Source organism: Nyctereutes procyonoides, unplaced genomic scaffold (assembly GCF_905146905.1).
Source record: "Nyctereutes procyonoides isolate TBG_1078 unplaced genomic scaffold, NYPRO_anot_genome, whole genome shotgun sequence".
Lineage (NCBI taxonomy): Eukaryota > Metazoa > Chordata > Mammalia > Carnivora > Canidae > Nyctereutes > Nyctereutes procyonoides.
This window is the reverse complement of record NW_026575120.1, coordinates 802,631-827,456: the sequence shown is the minus strand read 5'-3', so window position 1 is coordinate 827,456 and position 24,826 is coordinate 802,631. Positions and strand designations below refer to the sequence as shown.

The window sequence follows — 24,826 nt, the reverse complement described above, 5'->3', positions numbered from 1 at the left end:
ATGAACAAATATTGTGAATATTATGAATTTTAATTATCATTAGTATAAACAAAATTAAAAGAGAACCTTTCCAGGATCCTCAGTTTTATTTATTTATTTTTTAAAATATTTTTTTCTTTATTTATTTATGATAGTCACACAGAGAAAGAGAGAGAGAGAGAGAGGCAGAGACACAGGCAGAGGGAGAAGCAGGCTCCATGCACCGGGAGCCCGACGTGGGATTTGATCCCGGGTCTCCAGGATCGCGCCCTGGGCCAAAGGCAGGCACCAAACCACTGCACCACCCAGGGATCCCCGGATCCTCAGTTTTAAAAAGTCATTTATAAAACAATGAATTATCTATTCCTTATCTATCTTATTGTCTTAGTTATGTAACTATTCAGACTTTTGCAACTTACTACTTTTTTTTAAAATTCAGTGTCTTTTACATGAGGCAAGTGTATCCGTATATATCAATGAAATCCACAGATAATTCTCTGTACTTGTCACAGACAGATACACTTAAGAGTTTTATTGAACAGTCATATACTTGCCTAAGCTAACACAAGTACTTACATGATCCTCACCCCCCAAAAAACAAAAAAAAAAAATCAGCCCTCTATGTATAAAGTACCCTGAAAAATAGTAGTAAAGAAAGAAGGGCAGAATAAGGACAATGTAATGTGCAGAAATAAAGGTGGATGATGAAACATTATAGGATGTGGTACATTAAAAATTACATTTATAAGTAAATAGGAAGTTAAAAAATGGCTAAAACTTAATATCATTTCAAACTCTCTTTAGATAAGCCAAAATGGTTTTGGTTACAAGATGCCAGATGTTCCTGATACATTTCCAGAACTCTCAGAACTAAGGTAAAAAGCTTGGGAAAGTAATGATAGTATTCACTGTCTATTTGACAATGATAAATACAAAGCAGATCATCATTTTCATACTCATATTAAAGAAAAAATTTTTTAAATCCTCAATATTTCTAAATTGTGGTTGTCTGGGTAGGAAAGTTATATAGTTATATAAGTCAGTTTTATAGTTTGTATTTATTGAGTGACTTAGTATATACCCAGGGATTGTCCTCATTGCTGGGAATGATACAATAGTTACCAGGATAATGGTGTCCTTTCCCTCTTGAGGCTTACATTATTACAAAAATTATTTCTCAAGACATCATTCCTGGTGATTTCAGATATTTTTTGGCTTGAGACCTTTTTGTTGTTCCTTTTTTAGGTAGAACTTTATACACAGAGAAACACATTAATGTTCTCATAAAGTGTTCTTAGCACAGTGTTTTTACAGAGCCAAATTGTATTCCAATGGATGACACATTAATTTGTAGTATTCAAGTGTAAGGTCCCATTTCTTGTGGAACGCTACTTCTCTACGGTACTTTATGAAAAAAATTGTTTTGTGGCCACTCAACTTTGGGAAGCATTGCATCCCTTATACCCCATGGAAGTTTTTTGTTTTTTTTTTTAATTTTTATTTATTTATTTATGATAGTCACAGAAAGAGAGAGGCAGAGACACAGGCAGAGGGAGAAGCAGGCTCCATGCATCGGGAGCCTGATGTGGGATTCGATCCTGGGTCTCCAGGATCGCGCCCTGGGCCAAAGGCAGGCGCCAAACCGCTGCGCCACCCAGGGATCCCCCCCATGGAAGTTTTATAATACTCATAAGGCTGTTATTACAAGACTTCTGAGTATAATTTTAAACAATTTTGTAGTTCTTTTTGTCTCTAGGACATACCCCACCAGGGATATATGGCCAAATACCCATGAGAAAAACTACTCTTCAAAAAAAAAAAAAAAAAAAAACAAGTTTACCTTAATTGACCCAGTGTTTTATATTTATTTATACTAAATAGTGATTCATTATTTCCTGCTGGTAATAGTCAGTGAAAGTTTACAATATATCACATATGTATTAAGATTTCCTATGTACTGTAATGCTTGCAGCAACTTCAGGAAGTAGTTACTGTTCAATTTTTTTTTGTTGTTACTGTTCAATGTTATGAAGGATTCTTTTTTTTCCTTCCTTCTTTTAAAAAAATTATGATGAAAATGCTATATTATACACGTTATATTATTGTACATTTATTGAAGAAATCGGTTGTTTTGTAGAATTTTCTATATCCAGTTTTTGCCTGATTGCATCCTGTGGTACCATTAAAGATATTCTTTTTCCCATATTTCTTGCTCTTCATGGCTGGATCTAGAATTTTAGTTAAATTTGGGTTCAGTTGTATTAAATCATTGAGCTGTACCCTTTAAACATACACAATGTTATATGTTATATGTCAGTTATATTTCAATGCTGCAAAAAAAAATATGTTCTTTTGTCAAGAATACTTAATATCCTAATGCATGCATACTTCCTATTACATCACATGAGGTAACAATGATGTCTCATTGCCCTATTTTTAGTGACATTAAGATTGAAACAGAAACCTGGAACCCAGTATTTCATTAAGGATTGCAAATGTGATTTTCTACTACCAGAATCAGCCAGAATTTTGTGAAGAACAACTTTCTGTATCAACTATTCAGTTTTATTGAAATACCCTTCATATAGGAATGGAAAGATAAATTCTTGTTTTTTGATTTAGGTGTTTTTTTCAAGTTTCAGAATAATGAGTTGTTGCACAAACAAGCTCCAAAGTTTTTGAGAGGGAAAGTTTTTTGTTTTGGTAATTGTTTCTGTGTTATTAAGAACTCATAAATTTTTTTAAAAAATATTTGATGTGTTTCAATCTATTGCAGTCACTGTTCTTTTTTGATGCTTAAACAGTTCTATCTTTAATCACTAGCAGACTCTTCACCTTGGATTCTATATATCCTTTCTGACAAAACAAAGATGCCCTGGGCTCATTGTGAAATTTCTTTTCCCTGGCCTGAAATAATTTCTCTGAAAGGCGCTTATTCTTTTTCAAAATTACAATACTAGTAGTATTACTGTGATTATTGAATTCAGGATAAGAGTTTTGGTTTTTATACTTATTTTGTGTTTTGGCTCTATCACACCTGACATGTACAGCTGGATACTGCTTTTTTTAAAGTTATCCAGATAATACTTCTCTGGATGATACGTAATTTAGGGAAAAAAGTTTTATTTATTTTCATTTGCTCTGAATTTTAAGGACTGCTTTTTTTTTAATTTGAGTTTTAAAAATCATACAGTGCTTTATATAGCTCAGTAGTCAAAACTAATAGATATGATCAGAAAGGTTTCGCTTCTATTCCTCTCCCACCCATCCATTTCCCTCTTTCACCCTATGGGTATTGATTTTTGGTTTTGATTTAGTCCTTCATAATTGCTTTTATTTAACTCTTTTATGAATATCAGTAAACACACAAATTCATGTACTTATCTTTTATTGTGATAGCCATACATCTATTAGCTAAATAGATACAGGTAAACATTGTTGTGATTGTTCATGAATCTTCATCTTACTGGTCCTATTGTGATTGGATACTACTACTTTCAGACTACTTTATGTTCCACTGTTGTTGATTTTTATTTGTTTTTTAAGGTATAATTTCCCTTCTTACGTATAAATATTGATAGGTCAAAAATTATTTAGAGGCATATCAACCGAATAAAATGGAAAAAATTATGAATATTTATTATGGAGAAAAACTAGATGACTGATATTCATTAACTTTCCTGTTGTGTTTCTAGTGTGTCACAGCTTACAGATATGAATGAACAAGAGGAAATATTACTAGAACAGTTTCTGACTTTGCCCCAACTAAAACAGATTATTACTGACAAGGATGACTTAGTAAAAAGTATCGAAGAGCTAGCAAGTATGTCTTTCTTACTTCTTAAATTTCCTAAGAAAAATATGATGTTTACCTAGAAATAAACCAGAAATTTATCTTACAGGAAAAAATCTCCTTTTGGAGCCCAGCTTGGAAGCCAAAAGGCAAACTGTTTTAGATAAGGTGAGTGAATTATCATTTTAAAGAAATTCATACAATTTAAAAATGTAATAAAATAACATTTTTACTTTATGTTTTAGTATGAATTGCTTACACAACTGAAATCTGCTTTTGAAAAGAAGATGCAAAGGCAGCATGAACTTAGTGAGGTAAGATGTTTAGCTCTTTTCCTGTGCCATAAGAGTTTTTAATCTCAATATGTATGAGCTGCATTCATACTTTCATTATTATCAGAAAGCATTTATTAGGTGACTGTCTTTATAAGACTTGATACTTTCAAGTGAGATGAATAGCTCTTAGTTATGGGGCATTATAAATTATTGGTGCTCATGCAAGACTATATTTGGTTCCAAGGCAGAAAAATACAAAAAGCCCTATAAATAACTTTCCTAAAAATGTTATTATAAATGCCAGTTTACGTCCTCTAATAAAATCTAACAACTTGAACTTTAGTCTCACTAGTAAGCTTATGTATAGATATCTTAAATGAAAACTTAGAAAGTTGAAAAATAAATGAAAATTATAAACTTTAGTTCACCACAAATAATAGATTTTATGCCAGAAATCCAGTTAAATTGAAAAAAGCACTTTATAAAATTCAACCCGTATTTATGAAAAATCTTTAAAAATAGGAATAGGAGATATAATCTTTTTATCTCATATCAATAACCATTGTCATAAAAACAACATCCACTTTCCTTTAAAAGCAATACTGGAAGATAAAGCCAATGTAATAAAACAAAAAATAGAAAATAAAACAACAGAAAAAAAAATGATGGCAAAGGAGAATAGAAATTTATAATGGATTTCAGATAATTTGGTCATCCTTTAGAATTAAAGACATAAAAATAATAGCTAACATTGAATAATGATTATGTGTCTTACACTGCATTAAACTATTTTCATATATTGCCCATTATTCCCTCAATATCCTAGGAGGTAGGTGATGTCATTAGTTTTTTCATAGTACAGATAAGCAGTCTGAAGCACAGGGATATTTATATGAGGTCGTATAAATAGAAAGTATCAGAGTCAGGGATCAAAGGTAAGCAGTCCTCCCTCTCTCTTAACCAGAAAGTCTGAGAGAGGCAACTGAAGCACTCTTAGCTGCACATTAGAGTTTAGAAGATGGTGAATAAGCTTTTTTATAATAGTCACATCATTCTTTGTAAACTCTTAGTAAGCTAAGAATAGAAATTAATTCCTTAACTTGATAAAGAATATTAGAAACCAATAGCAAGCATCACAACTGTCAATTTCCAGGATCCTCTTAATATTAGGAATAAGATAGTGATGCCCAAGATAGGCATAGGAAAGAACAAGAAATTCAAAGAGAAGTATGAATGTCCAGTAGACAAACTGCTTTAACAGTTACTGTGTCTTCTGTGCCATTTATATAAGACTTGCTTGAAATGATTTTTGAAACACTTAAAAAAATACAACCTTGATTCCTACTCCTGTCTCTACATGTATTCACTCAGACTCTTTGGGGATGATGAGTCAGTCTTCTGTATAAAGTATATAAATCACTTAACTGGACTGTGCAGTGCAGAAACATGCCATATCTTATTCTCCTGTGTACCCAGTACCAGGTCCAATACTTGGCACATAGTAGATACTCAGTAAATATTCCAGGAATAAATGATAGAAACATTTGAACAGATATTGAACCTTTTAGTAATAATAATAATCAAAATTTATATCATCCTTATGAGCCAAACTTGTAAAGATAGATGACCAGGGTTGGCAAGGGTGTTGAGAAAATGGCTCATTCCTGTTCATTCTTGTGTGTAATATTTCACAGTGAGTTGCTACCTTACACCCACTAGCATGACAACTATTAAAAATAGTCTTGGGATGCCTGGGTGGCTCAGTTAGTTAAGCGTCCAATGCTTCATCTCAGCTCAGGTCTTGCTCTCAAAGTTGTGAGTTCAAGCACCATGTTAGGCCCCACACTAGGCATGAAGCCTACTTAAAAAAGTAAAATAAAAAAATAAAGTCTTACTTCATACATTTAGGTCTTCAATCTATTTTGAGTTAATTTTTATTTACTTTCTGCAAAAAAACTGTCACGGAGATTTTGATAGGAATTGATAGCATTGACTCTGTAGATCACTTTGAGTAGTATTGTCATCTTAACAATACTGAGTCTTCCGGTCCATGCCCATAAGATGTCTTTCCACTTATGTCTTCTTCATTTCCTCTCAGCAGTGTTTGTACAGGTCTTTTGTCTGTTTGACTATATGTAATCCCATCAGTTTTGCCATATTCTGTTCATTAGAAGGGAGTCACCATGTCCAGCACACACTTAAGAGGAGGGGCTTACACAGAAGTACCAGGAGGTGGGGATAACAAGGGTCCTCTTAGAGGGTGCCTACCACAATGACCTAATTCCTAACTCTTGAAGACAATGATTGGCTCAGTTTCCCTCATTCAGTGGTTTGCAACCAATGGATTGGGTTACTTTGTATTTGGTATCTACTCCTGTATCCAAAAGCTGAGCAAGTTGGTGGGTAGCAGATTTCCTCAAATAAGAGGCTATTTAAAGCATATAGTGAATTGCCCCTCACTATCCCGTCTCATTTCCTTTGCCTCTAAGGAGTTTTCTGAGCAGTGTAAACTAAATTAGTACTTGATTTTCTTTTTCAGAGTTGTAGTGTGAGTGCCCTACAGGCAAGACTGAAAGTAGCTGCACATGAAGCTGAGGAAGAATCTGATAATATTGCTGAAGATTTCTTAGAGGGAAAAACTGAAATAGATGATTTTCTCAGTAGCTTCATGGAAAAGAGAACAGTATGTAATACTCTTCAGTTGAGGACAAGTGACAGCAATATCAGATTACTTAAGTATATTCATGAGTAAAAAAAACTTTAATATGTTACTGAGCTGGAGTTTTGAGTGCCATGAGGAGAAACTGAAGAGCCTCTATTCTTTAAGAATGATAGCAACATCTTACTTTCATTTTGTACTGAAGCAAGTAAATCAGCTTAAGTCTGGTCTTAATAATTATAGGAGTATACAACTTCTTACGTTCAACAAGTTATTTAAAAAGGGAATAATTTTTTTTTAAATTTGTGAATAATATTAAGAACATTCTGGAATAGTTTCTATTCTGTTCTGATTTCCATTATACTTAAAGAAAAATTAAGAAAATCTACTTAACAGTGTTTTGCCCTTTGATAGAGTTTTAAATATTTACCTAATTTCTCTGAAACATCACATTTGAAAAGTAACCTTTTGTTAATAAACTTTGTAAAACATGTGCTATATGTATACATATCCTGTTAAGGAAAGTGGGCAGATTTTATTATCCCCATTTTCCATGAGAGAAAATTAAAGTTTAGGGACGTTAAAGACTATGCTTAGAACATTGGTAAGGCATTGGTTTCTGGCTCCTTCTTCTCTGGTACTATATAACTATACCTTGAAGCTTGTATTTATTAAGCTTCCTGGTTAACAACAGTAGGATTTTGTTTTTATATTTTTTAAAATGCAGATGCTTGAAATTCCACAATCAGAATTAAAGGGTCAAGGTTTGTTTTAACATTCTGTTAGTTCACAAGCAAAGGTTATCTTCCCAATACAAGTCAGTGTTTATGGAGTTGGGTATTCTTAAATTCTGAGCTACGTTAAACATTCACAAGTTAAAAAATGTCAACAGGTTAAAGGATTCTTACTTCATATTCTGTCATAATTTAAGAAGTAATAGTTAAATCATTGGAGAAGTGACTGGTATTTTAAATCATTTATCTTCTAGATCTGCCACTGTAGAAGAGCCAAGGAAGAGAAACTTCAACAAGCAATAACAGTGCATAGCCAATTCCATGCCCCACTATAGGTAAATTGTCTTCCAGAAAGTTTGTGTCGGAAGGCTATTGCATGAATATTCTTTAATTGAAGTCTTCTTACCAGGGCCTGACATAATTCTGTCATAGCTTCTGTGTTAGATAACACATGAAATTCCTCATACATTAAGCATAATTTTATATGCATTAGCATGTAACCAGGAAATCTTGGATATTTTGTTACAATGATGTCAGCTTAAATATTTTTTTTCAGTGTTGGGTAGAATCAGAAACTATAGTTAGTTCTTATCTCTTAGCTGGTGTATGGTGTATACCTTATCACTTCATTGACATCTTTCTCACTAGTCTCCTTTGTCAGTTCTTCCTTTACAATGAACTTCATCTGTCGCTTTTCATCTTACACCAGAATGATTCCGGTAACTGTCTTGCCAGTCCCCTGAATGTAGTGTTTCTCCTTCCTGCACAGCACTGACAATAATCTTCCTCAAATACCACCCTGTGGTATAATTTCACTGCTGCAAACTTATGGTGAGACCTTAGCAATGGTAGGATAACTGTTAAATTTCTCTCTGGTTTTAAGCCTTCTATAATCTGGCATGTATTTGAGAGTACCCACTTCAATTTTCCATTTTCCTCTTAAGTTCTCTATTTCCTGTTCTTTCTCCTATCACTGTATCTTTGGTCACACTTTTATCTGATCTCAAGATATTTCTTCTCCTGTCCTCTGTTTAGTTTTAGGGGTGATTTGGTTGCGAAAACTAGTTCCCACCCCAACAAATGTTAAATAAAAGCTCGTATTATTGAACAACTCATACTTTATAGAGGCAAAATGCACACAGGACAGCCCAGTTGCTGAGAGTGAAAACACGACAGGAGGCCATAATAACTTCTCCTTCTCATACTCTTGCCAAGGCTACTTGTTTCTCTTTTCTGTGTCTCTGTTCTTTCCTCTCTCTCACTCTCTTGTGCTTCCTGACATGCTCTTCAGAGAGCCTTTCTTTGCTCCACTTGCACATGCTCCACCATTGCTGCCCACAGGTCTGATCATATAATGACAGTTCAAGCAGCCCAGGGAGATGAACAAGGGTTTCACTACCGATCCTCAGAAAAGAGACCGGCCCAGCAGCAGTTTGGGTCATGGGATCTTGTGCTGATACAAGTGGGCTGAAGGAGTGGACTCTGAGAAAAGAGCATTTAGAGGGAGGGAAGTGGCAGGATTTTCTCATCTCTGTCTCAGACTTCTGTGCCCCTTCTCTTAATCTAGTTGTTTATGACATTGGTGCTAACATTGAATTGTTTTTGTTTGTTTGTTTGTTTTACAAATCACACTGCCAGTCCCTTGGGTAAGGGTTGATTTTTAATATGGTTTAAGAAGAAAGTGGGCACTGAGTATTTATACGGACATGCTAGAATCCTTTCCCTACTTCTTTTCCCTCATCGTCAAGTTATCTTCTTACAGGTAGATCATAATTGGAAAAGAATGTAAGAAGATGAAAATTTATCATCTTAAGTTAAATCTTAGGGTTTTTTATGTTCTTTTCTTTTCAGATTTTCCTGAAAACATAAACCACCAAGACAGAAATGACACAAGACTAAGCACATTTATATGTATGATTTGCAAATTGGCATTTCATCACAATGGCTGAATTCATAAATATTCTGGATAGACTATATGCAGAACTGAGACTGATTTTGTACAGATTAGAATAACTGCTGTGGTCTTTGCTTTGAGAAATTTTTCTGCATGATTTGCACTATAAATGTTTATTTATTGTTGATAAATCCTATCATATTTAAGTTCCACTGCTGTTCCTCTTTTATTAAGTACCTATGCATGTAATTTTAGCTAGTAACAATATTTTATAAAGTTGCTTCATTTAAATTTATATTTTTAGTTTGAAACTGCCTCATTTCTTTATCAAAAAATGGTTTATTTTTCCTCTTAACCTTTTTGAAAAATGACTATTTTCAACTATAGAAAGCCTTATTTTTCCTTCTATCATGATGATAAAACTTTCAAAACAATTTGTTTTTAAATTATTCATAGTGTCAGGAAATATCAAACCTACTAATGTGCCATCTCAAGAAAGTAACTTTTAATACACAATAAATCAAGAGAATACATCAGCTGCCCATTTATTGTTTAATTTTTAAAATTAAAGATACATTTAAGAAGCAATACAGTTAAATAATTATTTTACCTAGCAGAAAAAAATTGCCTTCCACTTCACCCAGTCCAACATAAACTTTCATACTAATTTTTTATATAAATATGATAGATTTATGATTGGATAATGAAATACTCTATAAATTCCTAGTGTTAAAAACAATCTTTTTGTTAATAAATAGAAAATCTAGACACAGAAGTCAATGAATTTTTTTGACCTTTACTGTGAGTTAGCTTTTCATAAGAGAACAGCTTTAGTAATAATATTTAACTTTTAGGCAGTCCAGTTTTTAATTAGTTTTATTAAATTTGCTCTTTAAATGATACAGTGTTCAGTTCTTTGCTTCTGTACCATGTTTCAGAATGAACACATTTTATGGGTAGCTGTAAAAGCTAATAAAGGAGAAAATCTGTAACTATATGTATCTGAGGCTTGGTAAGTTAGTATCTAAATCACAAAACAATTTAGTGCAGATTTTTGTTTAAATTTCATCTCAATATATATTGTTATTCCAAATGCCAGCATATAGTAGTACAGATATCTTTTTCCTTCATTCTGTTGCTTTCTATACACATTCTTGGCAATAGAACTTTAGGAAAAACAAAATTATTTTCCTAGACTTGAAAAATATTTAATCTGTCTTTGCTTTGTGGAAGAGCAAGTATCCATATGGACTATAAATATATAATTGGAATAAAGATGTTAACTTTCACTAATTGCCTGTCTCACTGGCGCTGTGCTAAGGGCATGCTGTTTAATCTTCAAAATGACCAGACATGATTTTTATGGATTTGTAGATGAAATAACTGAGGTAAGTGTTTTAAATTTGTGGCAGAGTCTTCTGGGTATTTAGAAACCTTTCCATATTGTACAGACCAGCAGAACTTCCGATTTTCCCAGCAGTCACTGCGATAGAGGGCATAATAGTTCCAGTCTTTTGCAATCAATCAGGTATCTTTCTTTGAAACTATATAGAACCCATAATAAGAGACCAGCAGATCACAGACAGTTTAAAGGGACATAAATTCATTTGATATACTAGTTTTAGGAAACACATATTCAGAATAAGGCACTGTGGAAATACTATACAGTAACTCAAACATGGTTTAGTTGCTTGGGTGCTCATCTAACTTCCCCTCCACATAAAAACAAATTTAAAAGAAAACACAACAAACAAACCAAAAGAACACATTTTCTTACACAGTAAATTTCTATATAATCCCATATTCATCTCAATGCTTTTTATTCTTTAAACCAAACTTCTTCCTCATTTCATTCTGTACCTGTTAACCTAGCTTTTTTCCTCGTTCCAAAATTAATTAGGCAACTTCCTTACAACCCAGTCATTAAAAAGAGGAGTTCAATCATGAATATTTGCATTTAACCAATAGACAATTAGTTCAGATATAGGTTGTATAAGTTGTCCAAGACAGAAAAATGTCTGCATTTGAATAATTGTGAATTTTGGTTTCTATTGCAGTAGAAAAAGTACATGTTTTTTGGGCAACTTTATGGCTATATTGTTTTCTTCTAAAAATTGGTCATTTGGAGAAGTTGTGCCAGAGGGGGAAAAATGCCTGGCAAGGCAGAGATTCTGATTTTACTTTAACATGTAAGAGAAAACCAGATGGAAATCAGGAAATGGAGGAAAGCTTAAGAGTTATTATTCAGAGTACAGGTTTGTCATAGGTAGAAATTTAAACACTAATATCTCAATAGAAGAAGGTTTTATAAATAAGTGGGATGTACAGTAAAGATATCCCTTTCAAAGTTGGAAGATTTCCTAGAAATAAGAGTAGGAAATTTCTATTGGAATAGAGGTTGTTTGACAGATAAGTTTGATCATAAATTACATTTGCTTTAATGGAAGGAATTTCAGTTAAAATTGGAATTCATTTTTAGGGGAAAAAGTAAACTTGATCTTAAAGAATAAAACCATATGCCAGATTTTTCCTTATCCTCACATAACTTTACTCTAAAAAAAAGTTCTTTGTTGATTGCTGAATCATGGTCAAAGTTATTAAATTTTTCAAAGTATTACTGAGTAGCAAGTCACTTGAACTCTAAATATTACTAGCTGAGAAGTAATCTGCCTTGAGTCAGTTTTACATTAGTTTATTACCTATGCCTTAGACCAGGTACCCTCAATAAAATACTTCCTGATTGATGTTTCATTTAAACTGAAAATGTGCTAATAGAGATTTTTAGTCTTTTGGATTAGCCATGCTCTTTCTAGACCCTGTGAAAGCATAATAAAGTTTTAATATGCAATAAATGTTACCTTTTATATAAATATCAGTATTAGATTAACTTCTAATAAGTCTAAATGAACATGTATAAATTATAGTAATTTGTAAAATGTTTGGGAAGGCTGAAAAAAGAGTTTGTGTCTAATGTGGAAGACATCACATTAAAGACATTTTAAAATATTATATATTTATACTATTTGTGTTTCAGAATAAATGCATAGTTTTGTTTCATATATGTAATGTGTCATTTTTAAATTTTTTTTTACTTCTCTATTTTTGTAGATATAAATTGCCAAATGGAAGAAATTAATATCCCATCCTCAGTATTAAATGAACAAATATTCCTCAGTATAGTATGCTAACTTTTATATTCTAAAAGAATTACACTTGTTTTATTTACATTAACAGAGTACTTTTATATAACACATCTCTAACATATTAAGAGTCCTATTTTTAACTAATTAACACATAAACAATTACAGTTGACTTTTGAACAATGTAGAGGTTAGGTGCACCGACTTCACAGACAGAAATCCATGTACAATTTTAACTCCTCAAAACCTTAAACACCAGTAGGCTGCTATTGCTTGGAAGCCTTGTTAATAACATAAACAATTGATTACCACATATTTTGTATGTCATACATATTATATACTGTAGTAATAAAGTAAGCTAGAGATAAGAAAATGTTAAAATTATATATTATAGAAGAGAGAATACATTTATACTACTGGGCTTTATTGAAAAAAAAATCTATATATACATGGAGCCGTGCAATTCAAGCTGATATTGTTCAGGGGGTCAACTGAATACTTGATTATTTTATTTAAAGATATTACTATACCCCCTCCAAACCATTCATACTAGAGATTTCAGCAATGTAGCTTTCTTGTCCTTTCTCTTTTTTCCTCAGTTTTATTGGTACGTAGTTGATACACATCACTGTGTAAGATATATAACGTAATGGTTTGACGTATATACGTTGTGAAATGATTACCACAATAAGTAGACTTAGCGTCTATCATCTCATCTACGATAGATAAACTAAAAAGCAAAAGCTGTTTTCTTTGTGATTAGAATTACCAGGATTAACTGAACTTTCATGTGTATCATGAAGCAGTGTTAGCTGCAGTCATGCTGTATGGAAAGTTACACCTTTTCACCACCTTTCTCCTGTTCCCCCTCTCTATACCCCCACCTCCAGCAACCATAAATCTGATCCCTTTTCCTATGAGTTGTTTTGTTTTTTGTTTTAGATTCCATATATGAGAGAAAGCATACAATATTGGCTTTTCTCTGACTTATTTCACTTAGCATAATAATGGCCCCAGGGTCCATTCCTGTTGTCACAAGTGATAGGATACCTTTGTTCTTTATTGCTGGATAATACTCCATTGTATTATTGTATATATTGTATATACAATGTATATATAATGTGTGTGTATATATATATACAATGTATATATGTATGTATATATACACCTGCTTTGTTCATACATCAATGAACAGATTGTTTCCATGTCTTGGTTATGAACATAAGCATGCAGATACCCTTTAGAGTTACATGTTTTTGTTTCCTTTGGATGTGTTTCCAGAAATTGAATTGCTGGAACACATGGTAGTTCAGTTTTCCTTTTTCAAGGACATTTTGTGACAGGCAATATTTTCTTCTAAGTTTTAGGTGTACGTAATGATTTGTTTATATAAATTACGAAGTAGGGGATCCCTGGGTGGCGCAGCGGCTTGGCGCCTGCCTTTGGCCCAGGACGCGATCCTGGAGACCCGGGATCGAAACCCACATCAGGCTCCCGGTGCATGGAGCCTGCTTCTCCCTCTGCCTATGTCTCTGCCTCTCTCTCTCTCTCTCTCTCTCTCTCTCTCTCTCTCTCTCTGTGACTATCATTAATAAATAAATAAATAACGAAGTGATCACTACAGTAAGTCTAGTTACCATTTATCATTATACAAAGTTGTTACAATATTCCTAAATGCCCTACGTGTACATTATATCCCGTCTTATTTTGTAATTGGAAGATTGTATTTCTTAATCCCCTTCACCTATTTCGTCTATCCCTACCTTTCCTCTCTGCAACCATTAGTTTGTTCTCTGTATCTGTGAGTGTTCATGTATTGTTTTATTTGTTCTTTTTTTTTTTTTTTTTTTTTTTTTTTTGCTTTTCAGATTACACAGATAACCAAAATCATACAGTATTTGTTTTTCTCTGACTTATTTCACTTAGGATAATACCCTCTGGGTTTTTCCAAGTTGTCACAAATAATATGATTTCACCTTTTTAAGGCTGACTAATATTCCACTGTGTATCTGTATATAAATATACATACACACACATAAACACTTATTTAATCCATTCGTATATACGCGTATTTAGGTTGCTTCAGTATCTTTGCCAATATAGTAAAGGGGTGCATATGTCTCTTCCAATTAGTGATTTTGTTTTCTTCAGATAAATACCTAGAAGTGGAATGGCTGGATCTTTTGGTAGATACATTTTTAATTTTTTGAGTAAATGTCATACTGTTTTTCCATAGTGCTGTGCCAATTTATGTTCCTACCAGCAGTTCACCAGGGTTCCCTTTTCTCCACATCCTCGCCAACATTTTATTGCTTATCTTTTTGATAATAGCCATTCTGACAGATTCAAACTGATATTTCAGTGTAGTCTTGATTTGCATTTCACCATGATTGCTGATGTTAAGATTTTTACATGTGCCTGTTAATCGCCTCTTTGTCTTTTTTTGAAAAATAGCTTTTCAAGTCTTCTTCCCATTTTCAAGTAAAAATTCCTTATTTTTTTAATATTGAGTTGACGAGTTTTTAATATATTTTGGAGTTTTTAATATAGTTTGGATATTAACCCCTAATCGGATATTTCATTTACAAATATCTTCTATTCGGGAGGTTGTGTTTTTGTTCTGTTGATGGTTTCCTTTGCTGTGCAAAACCTTTTTAGTTTGATATAGTCCTGTTTATTTTTGCTTACTGCTGTCCTTTTTTTAAAAAGATAGGTCCCCCAGAAATGTTGCTAAAACCAAATCACTGCCTGTGTTTTCTTCTAGAGTTTTGTGGATCCATATGATACATTTAAGTCTTTAGTACTTTTTTTATTTTATTTTTATTTTATTTTTTTATTTTTTATTTTTTATTTTATTTTATTTTGGGGTATGGTATAAGAAAGTGGTCTGGTTTCTTTTGGATGTTGCTGTCCAATTTTCTCATCACCATCTATTTATTAAGGAAACTGTCTTTTCTCCATTGTATGTTCTTGCCAACTTTGTTAAAGATCAATTGACTACGTAAGTGTAAGTTTATTTCTGGGCTCTCTATTCTGTTTCATTGATGTATGCATCTGGTTTTGTGCCATTATTGTACTGTTTTGATTATTATAGCATGCTATAATAATCCTATATCTAGGAGCAGGATATCTGCAGTTTTGTTCTCTCAGGATAGCTTTGGCTACTTACGGTCTTTTGTGATTCCATATAAACTTTAGGGTTATTCTAGTTCTGTGAAAAATGCCATTGGAATTTTCATAAGGATTGCACTGTGTATCACTTTGTTTTTTAGTATGGACATTTTAACAATATTTTTCCAATCCATGAGCATGGCATGTTTTTCCATTTATTTGTATCATCTTCAGTTTATTTCATCAATGTCTTATAGTTTTCTGTTCAGCAGTCTTTTACCTCCTTGGTAATATTTATTCCTAAGTCTTTGTTCTTGCAGATACAATTGTCCTTGGAATTTTCTTATTTTATCTTTCTAGTATATTTTTCTTTCTAGTGTCTTTCTCTTTTAATGTATAGAAATGCAACAGATTTTTGTGTATTGATTTGGTAGTCTGCTGTGGCTGTTCTTCCAATACTATGTTAAATAAAAGTGAGAATTAGGCAGCCTGGGTGGTTCAGCGGTTTGGCGCCACCTTCGGCCCAGGGCGTGATCCTGGGGTCCTGGGATGGAGTCCCACATCGGGCTCCCTGCTTGGAGCCTGCTTCTCCTTCTCCCTGTGTCTCTGCCCCTCTCTCTCTCTCTCTCTCTCTCTCTCTCTGTCTCTCTCTCTCTTTGTGTGTCTCTCATGAGTAAATGAAGAAAATCTAAAAAAAAAAAAAAAAACAATAAACATCCTTATCTTGTTCCTACTCCTAGAAGAAAAGCTTTTAGGTTTTTACTGTTGAGTATGATGTTAGCTATGAGTTTGTCATATGTGGCCTTTATTACATTGAGGTACATTTCCACTATATCTCCTTTGTTGAGACTTTTTATCATAAATGGATGTTGTACTTTGTCAAATGCTTTTTATGCATCTATTGAGATGATCGTATGATCTTCATCCTTTATTTTGTTGATGTGGTTTATCACATTGATTGATTTGCAGATGTTGAGCCATCTTGCATCCCCAGAATAAGTGCCGCTCTGTTGTGGTGTGAGAGCCTTTCAATTTATCATTGAATTCAGTTTGCTAATATATTGTCAAGAATTTTTGCGTCTCTGTTCATCAGGGATATCGGCCTATAGCTTTTTGTTGTTGTTTGTTTGTTTCTAGTTTAGATATCAGGGTAATGCTGGCTTTATAGAATTAGTAAGGAAGCATTTATTCCTCTGCATTTTTTTTTGAAATAGTTCAAAGATAGTTATTAACTCTAAATTTTTGAGAGAATTCAGTGAAGCCATCTGGTTTTGGACTTTTCTTTTTTGGGAGTTTTTTGATTACTGATTCAGTTTCAATTACTACTAATTGGTCTGTTCAGATTTTCTATTTCTTTTGTATTTAGTCTCAGAAGATTATTATTTCTAGTAATTTATCCATTTTTTCTAGGTTTTCCAGTCTTTTGGTATGTAATTATTCATTGTAGTCTCATGATGCTTCTTTTATTCCTGATTTTTCTTATTGGGCCCTGTCTTCTTTCTTGATGAGTCTGACTAAATGTTTTGAAGTTTATCTTTCCAACAAAGCAGCTCTTAGTTTCATTGATCTTTTTCATTGTTTTTGTTTTGTTTTGTCTATATTTCAATTACTTCTATTCTGATCTTTTCTATTTCCTTCCTTTTATGAACTTTGGGTTTTGTTTTTTCTTCTCGTTCCTTTAGATGTAGGATTAGATTATTTGAGATTTTCCTTATTTCTTGATGTGGGCATGTATCACTGTAAACTTCCAATTAGAACTGCTTTTGTTGTGTCTCATAGATTTTGGAATGTTGTTACTTCATTTGTCTCAAGGTTTTTTGTTTTTAATTTCCTCTTTTTATGTCTTCATCAATCCATTGGTTGTTTAGTAGCATGTTGTTTAGTTTCCATGTGTTTGTGTTTTTTTCTAGTTTTCTTCTTGTAACTAATTTCTAGTTTCATACCTTTGTGGTTAGAAAAGATGCTTCATATAATTTCAGTTGTCTTAAATTTATGGAGACTTGTTTTGTGGCCTAACATGTGATTCATCCTGGAGAACATTCCATGTGAACCTGAGAAGAATGTATATTCTGCTGTTTTGGATGGAATATTATGTATATATTAAGTCCATTTGGTGTAATGTGTCATTTAAGGATAATGTTTTCCTAATAAATTTCTGTCTGGCAGATCTGTCCTTTGAAGTCAATGGATTGTTAAAGTCCACTATTACTATATTATTGTCAATTTCTCCCTTTGTATCTCCTAATATTAAGGTGCTTCTCGGTTGGGTGCATAAATATTTATAAATCTTAAACGTTCCTGTTTGATTGATCTATTTTATCTATCTATGTATTTATTTATTTAAGATTTTATTCATTCATGAGAGACACACAGAGAGAGAGAGAGAGAGAGTGGGGCAGGGACACAGAGGGAGAAGCAGACATGGGACTCCATCCCAGGTCTCCAGGATCAGGCTCTGGGCTGAAGGTGGCGCTAAACCGCTGAGCCACCGGGGCTGCCCAATCCATTATTATTTAATGCCTTTCTTTGTTTCTTGTTATAACCTCTGTTTGAAATTTTATTTTGTCTGATATAAATATTGCTACCAGCTTCCTTTTCCATTTTCATGGAATATCTTCTTTCACTCCTTCCCATTCAGTCTGTGTGTGTCTTTTCATTTGTACTGAATCTCTTGTAATCAGCATCATTTTTTTTGTTTTGTTTTTATCCATTCAGCTACCTTTTGTCTATTGATTGAAGCATTTAGTTCATTTATATTTATAATAATTACTGATGGGTATGAATTTGTTATATTCTTAATTTTTTTCTAGTTGCTTTTATATTCTCTATTCCATTCTTCCTCTCTTCCCTTGTGTTGGTGATTTCTTTAGTGTTACCCTTGGATTCCTTTTCTTTTACTGTGTATTTATTACAGGTTTTTTGTTGTTACCAAGAAGGTTAATATATAACAACCTATGTGTATAGCAGTCTTCAAAGTTGGTGGTTGCTTAAGTTTGAACACATTCCAAAAGCAATTAATTTTTACTCCCCTGTCCCACGTTTTATGTTTTTGATGTCATGCTTTACATCTTTTAATTTTGTGAATCCCTTAAATGATTATTATAGATATAATTAATTTTGCTTCTTTTGTCTTTTAATCTTCATGCTATATAACTGGTTGATCCATTATCTTTACTATATGTTTGCTTTTATCAGTGAGATTTTTTTTTCATATATTTTATTTCTAGTTATAGGCTTCTCTTCTCTTCCTGTAATATTCTTGAAAATCTGGTTTAGTGGTGATGAACTCCTTCAGTGTTTTCTTGTCTGGGAAATTATTCTTCCTTCAATTCTGAATAATAACCTTGCCAGGTAGAGTATTCTTGGTTGTAGGTTTTTTGTTTTTGGTTTTCAGCAATTGGAATATATTGTGCCACTCTCTTTTGACCTGCAATGTATCTGTTGAAAAATCAGCTGATAGTTCTCTGGTGGTGATGGGGGGGGGGGGTCTTTGTATGACTAATTGCTTTTCTCTTGCTACTTTTAAGATACTATTCTTTACCTTTAATTTTTGATCTTTTAATTTTGAGATACTGTCTTTAATTTTTGACCTTTGATTGTGATTTGTCTTGGTCTGGATCTCTTTGGGTTTCTCTTGTTTGAGACTTGTGCTTCCTGGACCTGCATGTCTGCTTCCTTTCCCAGGTTAAAGTCTTCAGCCATTATTTCTTGAAATAAAGTTTCTACTGTTTTCTCTTTTCCTTCTGGGATCCCTGTAATGTGATTGTTAGTATTCTTGATGTCTCAGAGATGCCTTCAACTATCATATTTTTAATTTTTTTTTTCTGTTTGGTTTGGGTAATTTTTTGCCACCCTGTCTTCCAGATTTTTGACCCATACTTCTTTATCATCTAATCTGCTGTTTATTCCCTTTAGTGTAGCTTTCATTTCTGTTATTTTACTCTTGGATTGGTACTTTCTTACATTTTTTTCTTTGTTGAAATGTTCACCTTATCCATTGTTCTTCCAACTTTGATAAGCATCTTTATGGCCATTACTTCAAACTCTCTTTGTTAGATTAATCATCTCCATTTTCTTTTGTTTTGTTTTTCTTGAGGTTTTGTTCTAGGTTTTCTTTTGGTACATACTAATCTGTCTCCTCCTAATTTTGCCTCTCTTTGTTTCTTTCTGTGTATTAGGTACTTCAGCTATGTCTCCTAGTCTTGAGGGAGTAGCTTTTTAAAGTAAGAGATATCCTGTAGCGCCCAGAAGCGCAATCTCCATTGGCCACCAGAGCCATATCCTCCAAGGGTACCCCCTGTGTGAGCTGCACACTCCCTCTTGTGTCAGTGTGTGCACAAGTGCTGTGGGCACGGTAGTAGTTATGGGTGGCCCCTAGCCTGAGCGGTTGCCAGAGCCAACCATAAGCCCTGTTGGGTAATTGGTTGGCATGGGGTGACCCTTGGTCTGGAAGGCTATGGGTCCTGACCTCAACTGCGGCGTGCTGATAGGTGTGGTAATTCTATCTTAATATTTTGAGGATCCTCCATACTGGCTGCACCAGTTTACAGTTCTACCAGCAGTACACAAGTGTTCCCTTTTTCCACATCCTTACCAGCATTTGTTATATTTTGTCTTGTTGAGGATGGCCACCCAAACAGGCATGAGGTGATATGTTAGTGATTTTGACTTGCATCTTTTCATATTAACTGTTGCCTTTCTTGTGTCTTTGGGGAAATGTCCAGTCAAGTCTTTTGCCCATTTTTAAATTGGATTATCTTTATTTTTGTAATTGAGTTTTTATAAGTTCTTTATATTTTTTGTATATTAACCCCTTATCAGATATATAGTTTGCAGATACTTTTTTCCCATTTCACAGGTTATCTTTTCACTGTGTTTTTTTCTTTTCCAAAAGAAACTTTTAATTTGATGTGACTCTACTTGCTGATTTTTTATTTTGTTGTTTGTGCTTTAGGTGTCACATCCAAAAAAGGTCATGACCAAGATCCATGTCAGGGACCTTTATTCCTTTTTCTTTTTACTAGTCTTACATTTTTTTCAAGTCTTAAACATTTAAGTCATTAATTTACTTTAATTTTTATAAGTGGTGTATAAGATAGATATATAGTTTCATTCTTTAACATGTGAATATCCAGTTTTCCCAGCATCGTTCATTGAAGAGACTTTTTCCAGAGTATTCTTGGCTCCCTTGCCAAGTATTAGTTGACCCCATATGTTTGGGCTTATTTCTGAGTTCTCAGTTCTGTTCATTGATCTATTTGTCTGCTTTGGTGAGAGTATCTTATTGTTTTGATTACTATAGCTTTATAGTACAGCTTGAGATGAGAAAGTTTGACGCCTACTGGTATTTTTCCTTTTTTGTCAGGATGTCTTTGGCTATTCAGAGTCTTTTGTTGATCTGTATAAATTTTAGGATTTTTTTCTACTTCTGTAGGAAAATGCCACTAGAATCTTGATAAGGATTTGCATGAATTTATGGATGGCTTTTGGCAGTATGAACATTTTAACAATATTAATTTTTCCAGTGCAGGAACACAGGATACTTTTCCATGTATTTGTGTCTTCAATTTCTTTTATCAGTATATTATAGTTTTCAGAGTAAAGATCTTTTACTTCCTGGTCAAATTTATTCCTTAGTATTTTGTTGCTTTTGATGGTGTCATAAATGGGATCATCTTCTTTCTTTTTCAGGTCATTTGTTACTATTTAACAAAATAGTAATTCATACTATTTAGAAATACTATGAATCTTTGTATTTTAATTAAATATCCTGCAATTTTACCAAATTCATTGATTAGATCTAACTTTTTTTGGTGGAGTCTTTAGGATTTTCTATTTATAAAATTGTGTCATATGTAAATACAGTTTTACTTCTTCATTTCCATTTCTGATACTTTTTCTTTCTTTCTTCCCTGATGGCTCTGTCAAGGATTTCCAATACAATATTCACTATGAGTGGTTAAGAGTGGGCACACTAGTCATGTTCCCTTTAGGAAAAGCTTTTCACCCTTTCACCATTGAATATTGTAATAGATGTAGGCTTATATGTGGCCTTTATATTTTATTTTTTAATTGTTTAATTTTACTTAAGATTTTATTTTATTCACGAGCGACACAGAGGCACAGGCGCAGACAGAGGGGAGAAGCAGGCTTCTCGCAGGGAGGCTGATGCAGGACTCGATCCTAGGACCTCAGGATCATGTCCTGAGCCAAAGGCAGACTTTCAACTGCTGAGCCACCCAGGCATCCCTCATATATGGCCTTTATTATGTTGAGATTCATTCCTTCTATATATAATTGATAAGAGTTTTTATCGTGAAAGGATGGTTCATTTTTTCGAATGCTTTCTCTATATCTATTGCAATGACCACATGATTATTTTTCTTTTATTCTATTAATGTCATGTATCACATTGATTGATTAGCACATGTTGAGTCATCCTTGCATCCCAGATATAAATTACCCTTGATTATTTTAAATGATCCTTTTCATGAGCTGCTGAATTCAATTTGCTAGTATTTTATTGAGAATTTTTGCATCTGTCATCAGGGATATTGGTTCATAGTTTTCTGGTAGCACCTTTTTCTGGCTTTGGTGATGTTGCTTGTAAAATGAGTTTGGGAGTGTCACCTCTTTGATTTCTTAGAAGAATTTCGGAAGGATCTATGTAATTTTATTTTAAATATTTGATAAAGTTTACCAGTTAATATATCTGGTCTTGGAATTTTCTTTGTTGGGACAGCTTTAAATACTGATTAAATCTCCATACTAGTAATTAGTCTAATTCAGACTGTTTCTTCTTAGTCTCAGTAAATTGTATGCTAATATTTTTTAATTTCTTATGTTTTCCTGTTAGCATATAATTGTTCATATTAACCTTTTAAGATTCTTTGTATTTCTAGAGTATCAGTTGTAATATCTCCTTGTTTCATTTATAATTTTGTTAATTTGGTTCCTCTTTTTTCCTTGATTTATCTAATGGTTTGTCAATTTTATATTTTCAAAGAACTACCTCTTAGTCTGGGTAATGTTTTCTGCTGCTTGCTTCTCACCTTCCTTTAGTTCTGCTGTAATCTTTACTTTTTCCTTCTCTATGCTAACTTGGGGTTTACTTTGTTATTCTTTTTCTACTTGTTAAGGACTAGAGTTAGATTACTTATCTGGGGGACACCTGGGTGGCTCAGTGGTTGAGTGCCTGCCTTTGGCCCAGGGAATGATCTTGGAGTCCTGGAATCGAGTCCCATATCAGGCTTCCTGCATGGAGCCTGCTTCTCTCTCTGCCTATGTCTCTGCCTTCTTTCTCTGTGTCTGTCATGAATAAATTGAATCTTTTTTTTAAAAAAAAAAAAAGATTATTTATCTGGGATGCTTATTGCTATGAATCTCCCTCCTTGAATTGCTTTTTTTTTTTTTAAAGATTTTTATTTATTTATGAGAAACATGAGAGAGAGAGAGAGAGAGAGAGAGAGAGAGAATGGCAGAGACATAGGCAGAAGGAGAAGCAGGCTCCATGCAAGGAGCCTGACATGGGACTTGATCCTGGTACTCCAGGATCACACCCTGGACCAAAGGCAAGTGCTCAACCACTGATCCACCCAGGCTTCCCCGAATTGCTTTTTTTGTATCTCACAATTGTCATCTGTCTCAAAATATTCTATTTTCCCTTTCTTCTTTGATCCATTCATTCTTCAGGAGAGTGTTGTAACGAGGAAAACTATAGAAAAACAATGGAAATTATACAACACTCTCCTGAAGAGAGTGGTCAGAGAATCATATTTGGTATGATTTCATTGTTCTTGAATTTGCTAAGAATTGGGGGTTTTTTGGCCTCACATGTTCTATGCTAGGTAATGTTCCATTCACACCTGTGAAGATTGTATTCTCTCCAGATAGAATGTTCTATATATCACTGTTAAGTCCATTTTGTCTATAGTGTTGTTCAAATCTGCTTTTTCCTTATTGATTTGCTGTCTGCATGATCTATCCATTGTTGGGTGGAATATTAAAGTCCCCAACTATTACTGTATTGTCGCTTATTTATCCTTTTAGATTTGTCCATTTTGCATTGTCTTTATGTGCTGATTATAACACTGGGTGCATAAATATTTACAATTATTATGTCATCTTGCTCTGTTGACCCCCTTTTATATAATGACTTTTGTCTCTTTTTACAATTTTTAAAGTCTATTTTGTCTGATAGAAGTATAGCTACCCCAGCTTTTTTTTGGGGGGGGTTACCCATTGCTTGAAATGTCTTTCTTCACAGTCTGTTTGCCTTTTCTTTTTAATATTTTATTTATTTATTCATGAGACAGAGAGCGAGGCAGAGACACCAGGCAGAGGGAGAAGCAGCCTCCACGCAGGGAGCCCAACGTGGAACTCGATCCCAGGACTCCAGGATCATGCGCTGGGGTGAAGGCAGGCGCCAAACCACTGAGCCACCCAGGGATCCCCAGTCTGTTTGCCTTTAATTCTGAAACAGGTCTTTTGTAGAATGTCATTGGGTCTTGTTATTTTAATCCACTTAGTCTGTGTCTTTATATATTGGAGAATTTAATCTATTGACTTTTTTTTTTAAGATTTTATTTATTTATTCATGACAGACAGAGAGAGAGAGAGGGAGAGAGAGAGAGGCAGAGACACAGGCAGAGGGAGAAGCAGGCTCCATGCAGGGAGCCTGATGTGGGACTCAATCCCGGGTCTCCAGGATCATACCCCGGGCCGAAGGTGGCGCTAAACTGCTGGGCCATCGGAGCTGCCCAATCTATTGACATTTAAAGTAACAATCAGTAAGGATTTAATACTGCTGTTTGTGTTTGTTTGTTTTGTAGGTCCACTGTTCCTTGTTTCTTATCCTGTTGTCTTTGTGGTATGATGTCCTGTCATCAGTATACTTTGACTTGTCATCTTCTTTTGTGTAATTAAAAGGTTTTTGCTCTGTGGTTACCATGAGAACCATAAAATATCCTAAAATTTAACACCCTATTTTTAACTATCAGCAACTTTAATTGGATTCCTAAGCTTTACACTTCTCACATTTTACATTTTTATTGTGTAATAACATTATTAAAGATATAGTTACTTTTACTATATTGTTTTTAACTTTTTTTTTTGTTTTTTATAAGAAACAAGTTTTTTAAGAGTTTACTTGACAGAAAGACCACACATGCACAAGCAGGTGGAGTGGCAGCAGAGGGGGGCAGAGAAACAGGCTCCCTGCCGAGCAGAGCCCCATGTGGAG

At 33.7% G+C, this 24,826-nt stretch overlaps 1 protein-coding gene across 2 annotated transcripts in view; it reads left to right on the top strand.

Annotated features, from left to right (window-relative positions):
* The window catches only part of VPS37A (VPS37A subunit of ESCRT-I), a 64,694-nt gene extending 40,665 nt beyond the window's left edge, over window positions 1-24,029 (top strand). The window contains exons 6-12 of one of the 2 annotated variants that reach the window (XM_055334658.1): window positions 784-854; window positions 3,675-3,802; window positions 3,882-3,940; window positions 4,018-4,086; window positions 6,587-6,730; window positions 7,695-7,775; window positions 23,901-24,029. In XM_055334658.1, coding sequence (XP_055190633.1) covers window positions 784-854; window positions 3,675-3,802; window positions 3,882-3,940; window positions 4,018-4,086; window positions 6,587-6,730; window positions 7,695-7,775 — 552 coding nt within the window. In that variant the 3' untranslated portion in view covers window positions 23,901-24,029. Of the gene's footprint in view, window positions 1-783; window positions 855-3,674; window positions 3,803-3,881; window positions 3,941-4,017; window positions 4,087-6,586; window positions 6,731-7,694; window positions 7,776-9,291; window positions 12,396-23,900 lie in introns of those variants that run through there. The other variant, XM_055334657.1, reaches the window with a different exon arrangement.
* Window positions 24,030-24,826: the final 797 nt, after the last annotated feature.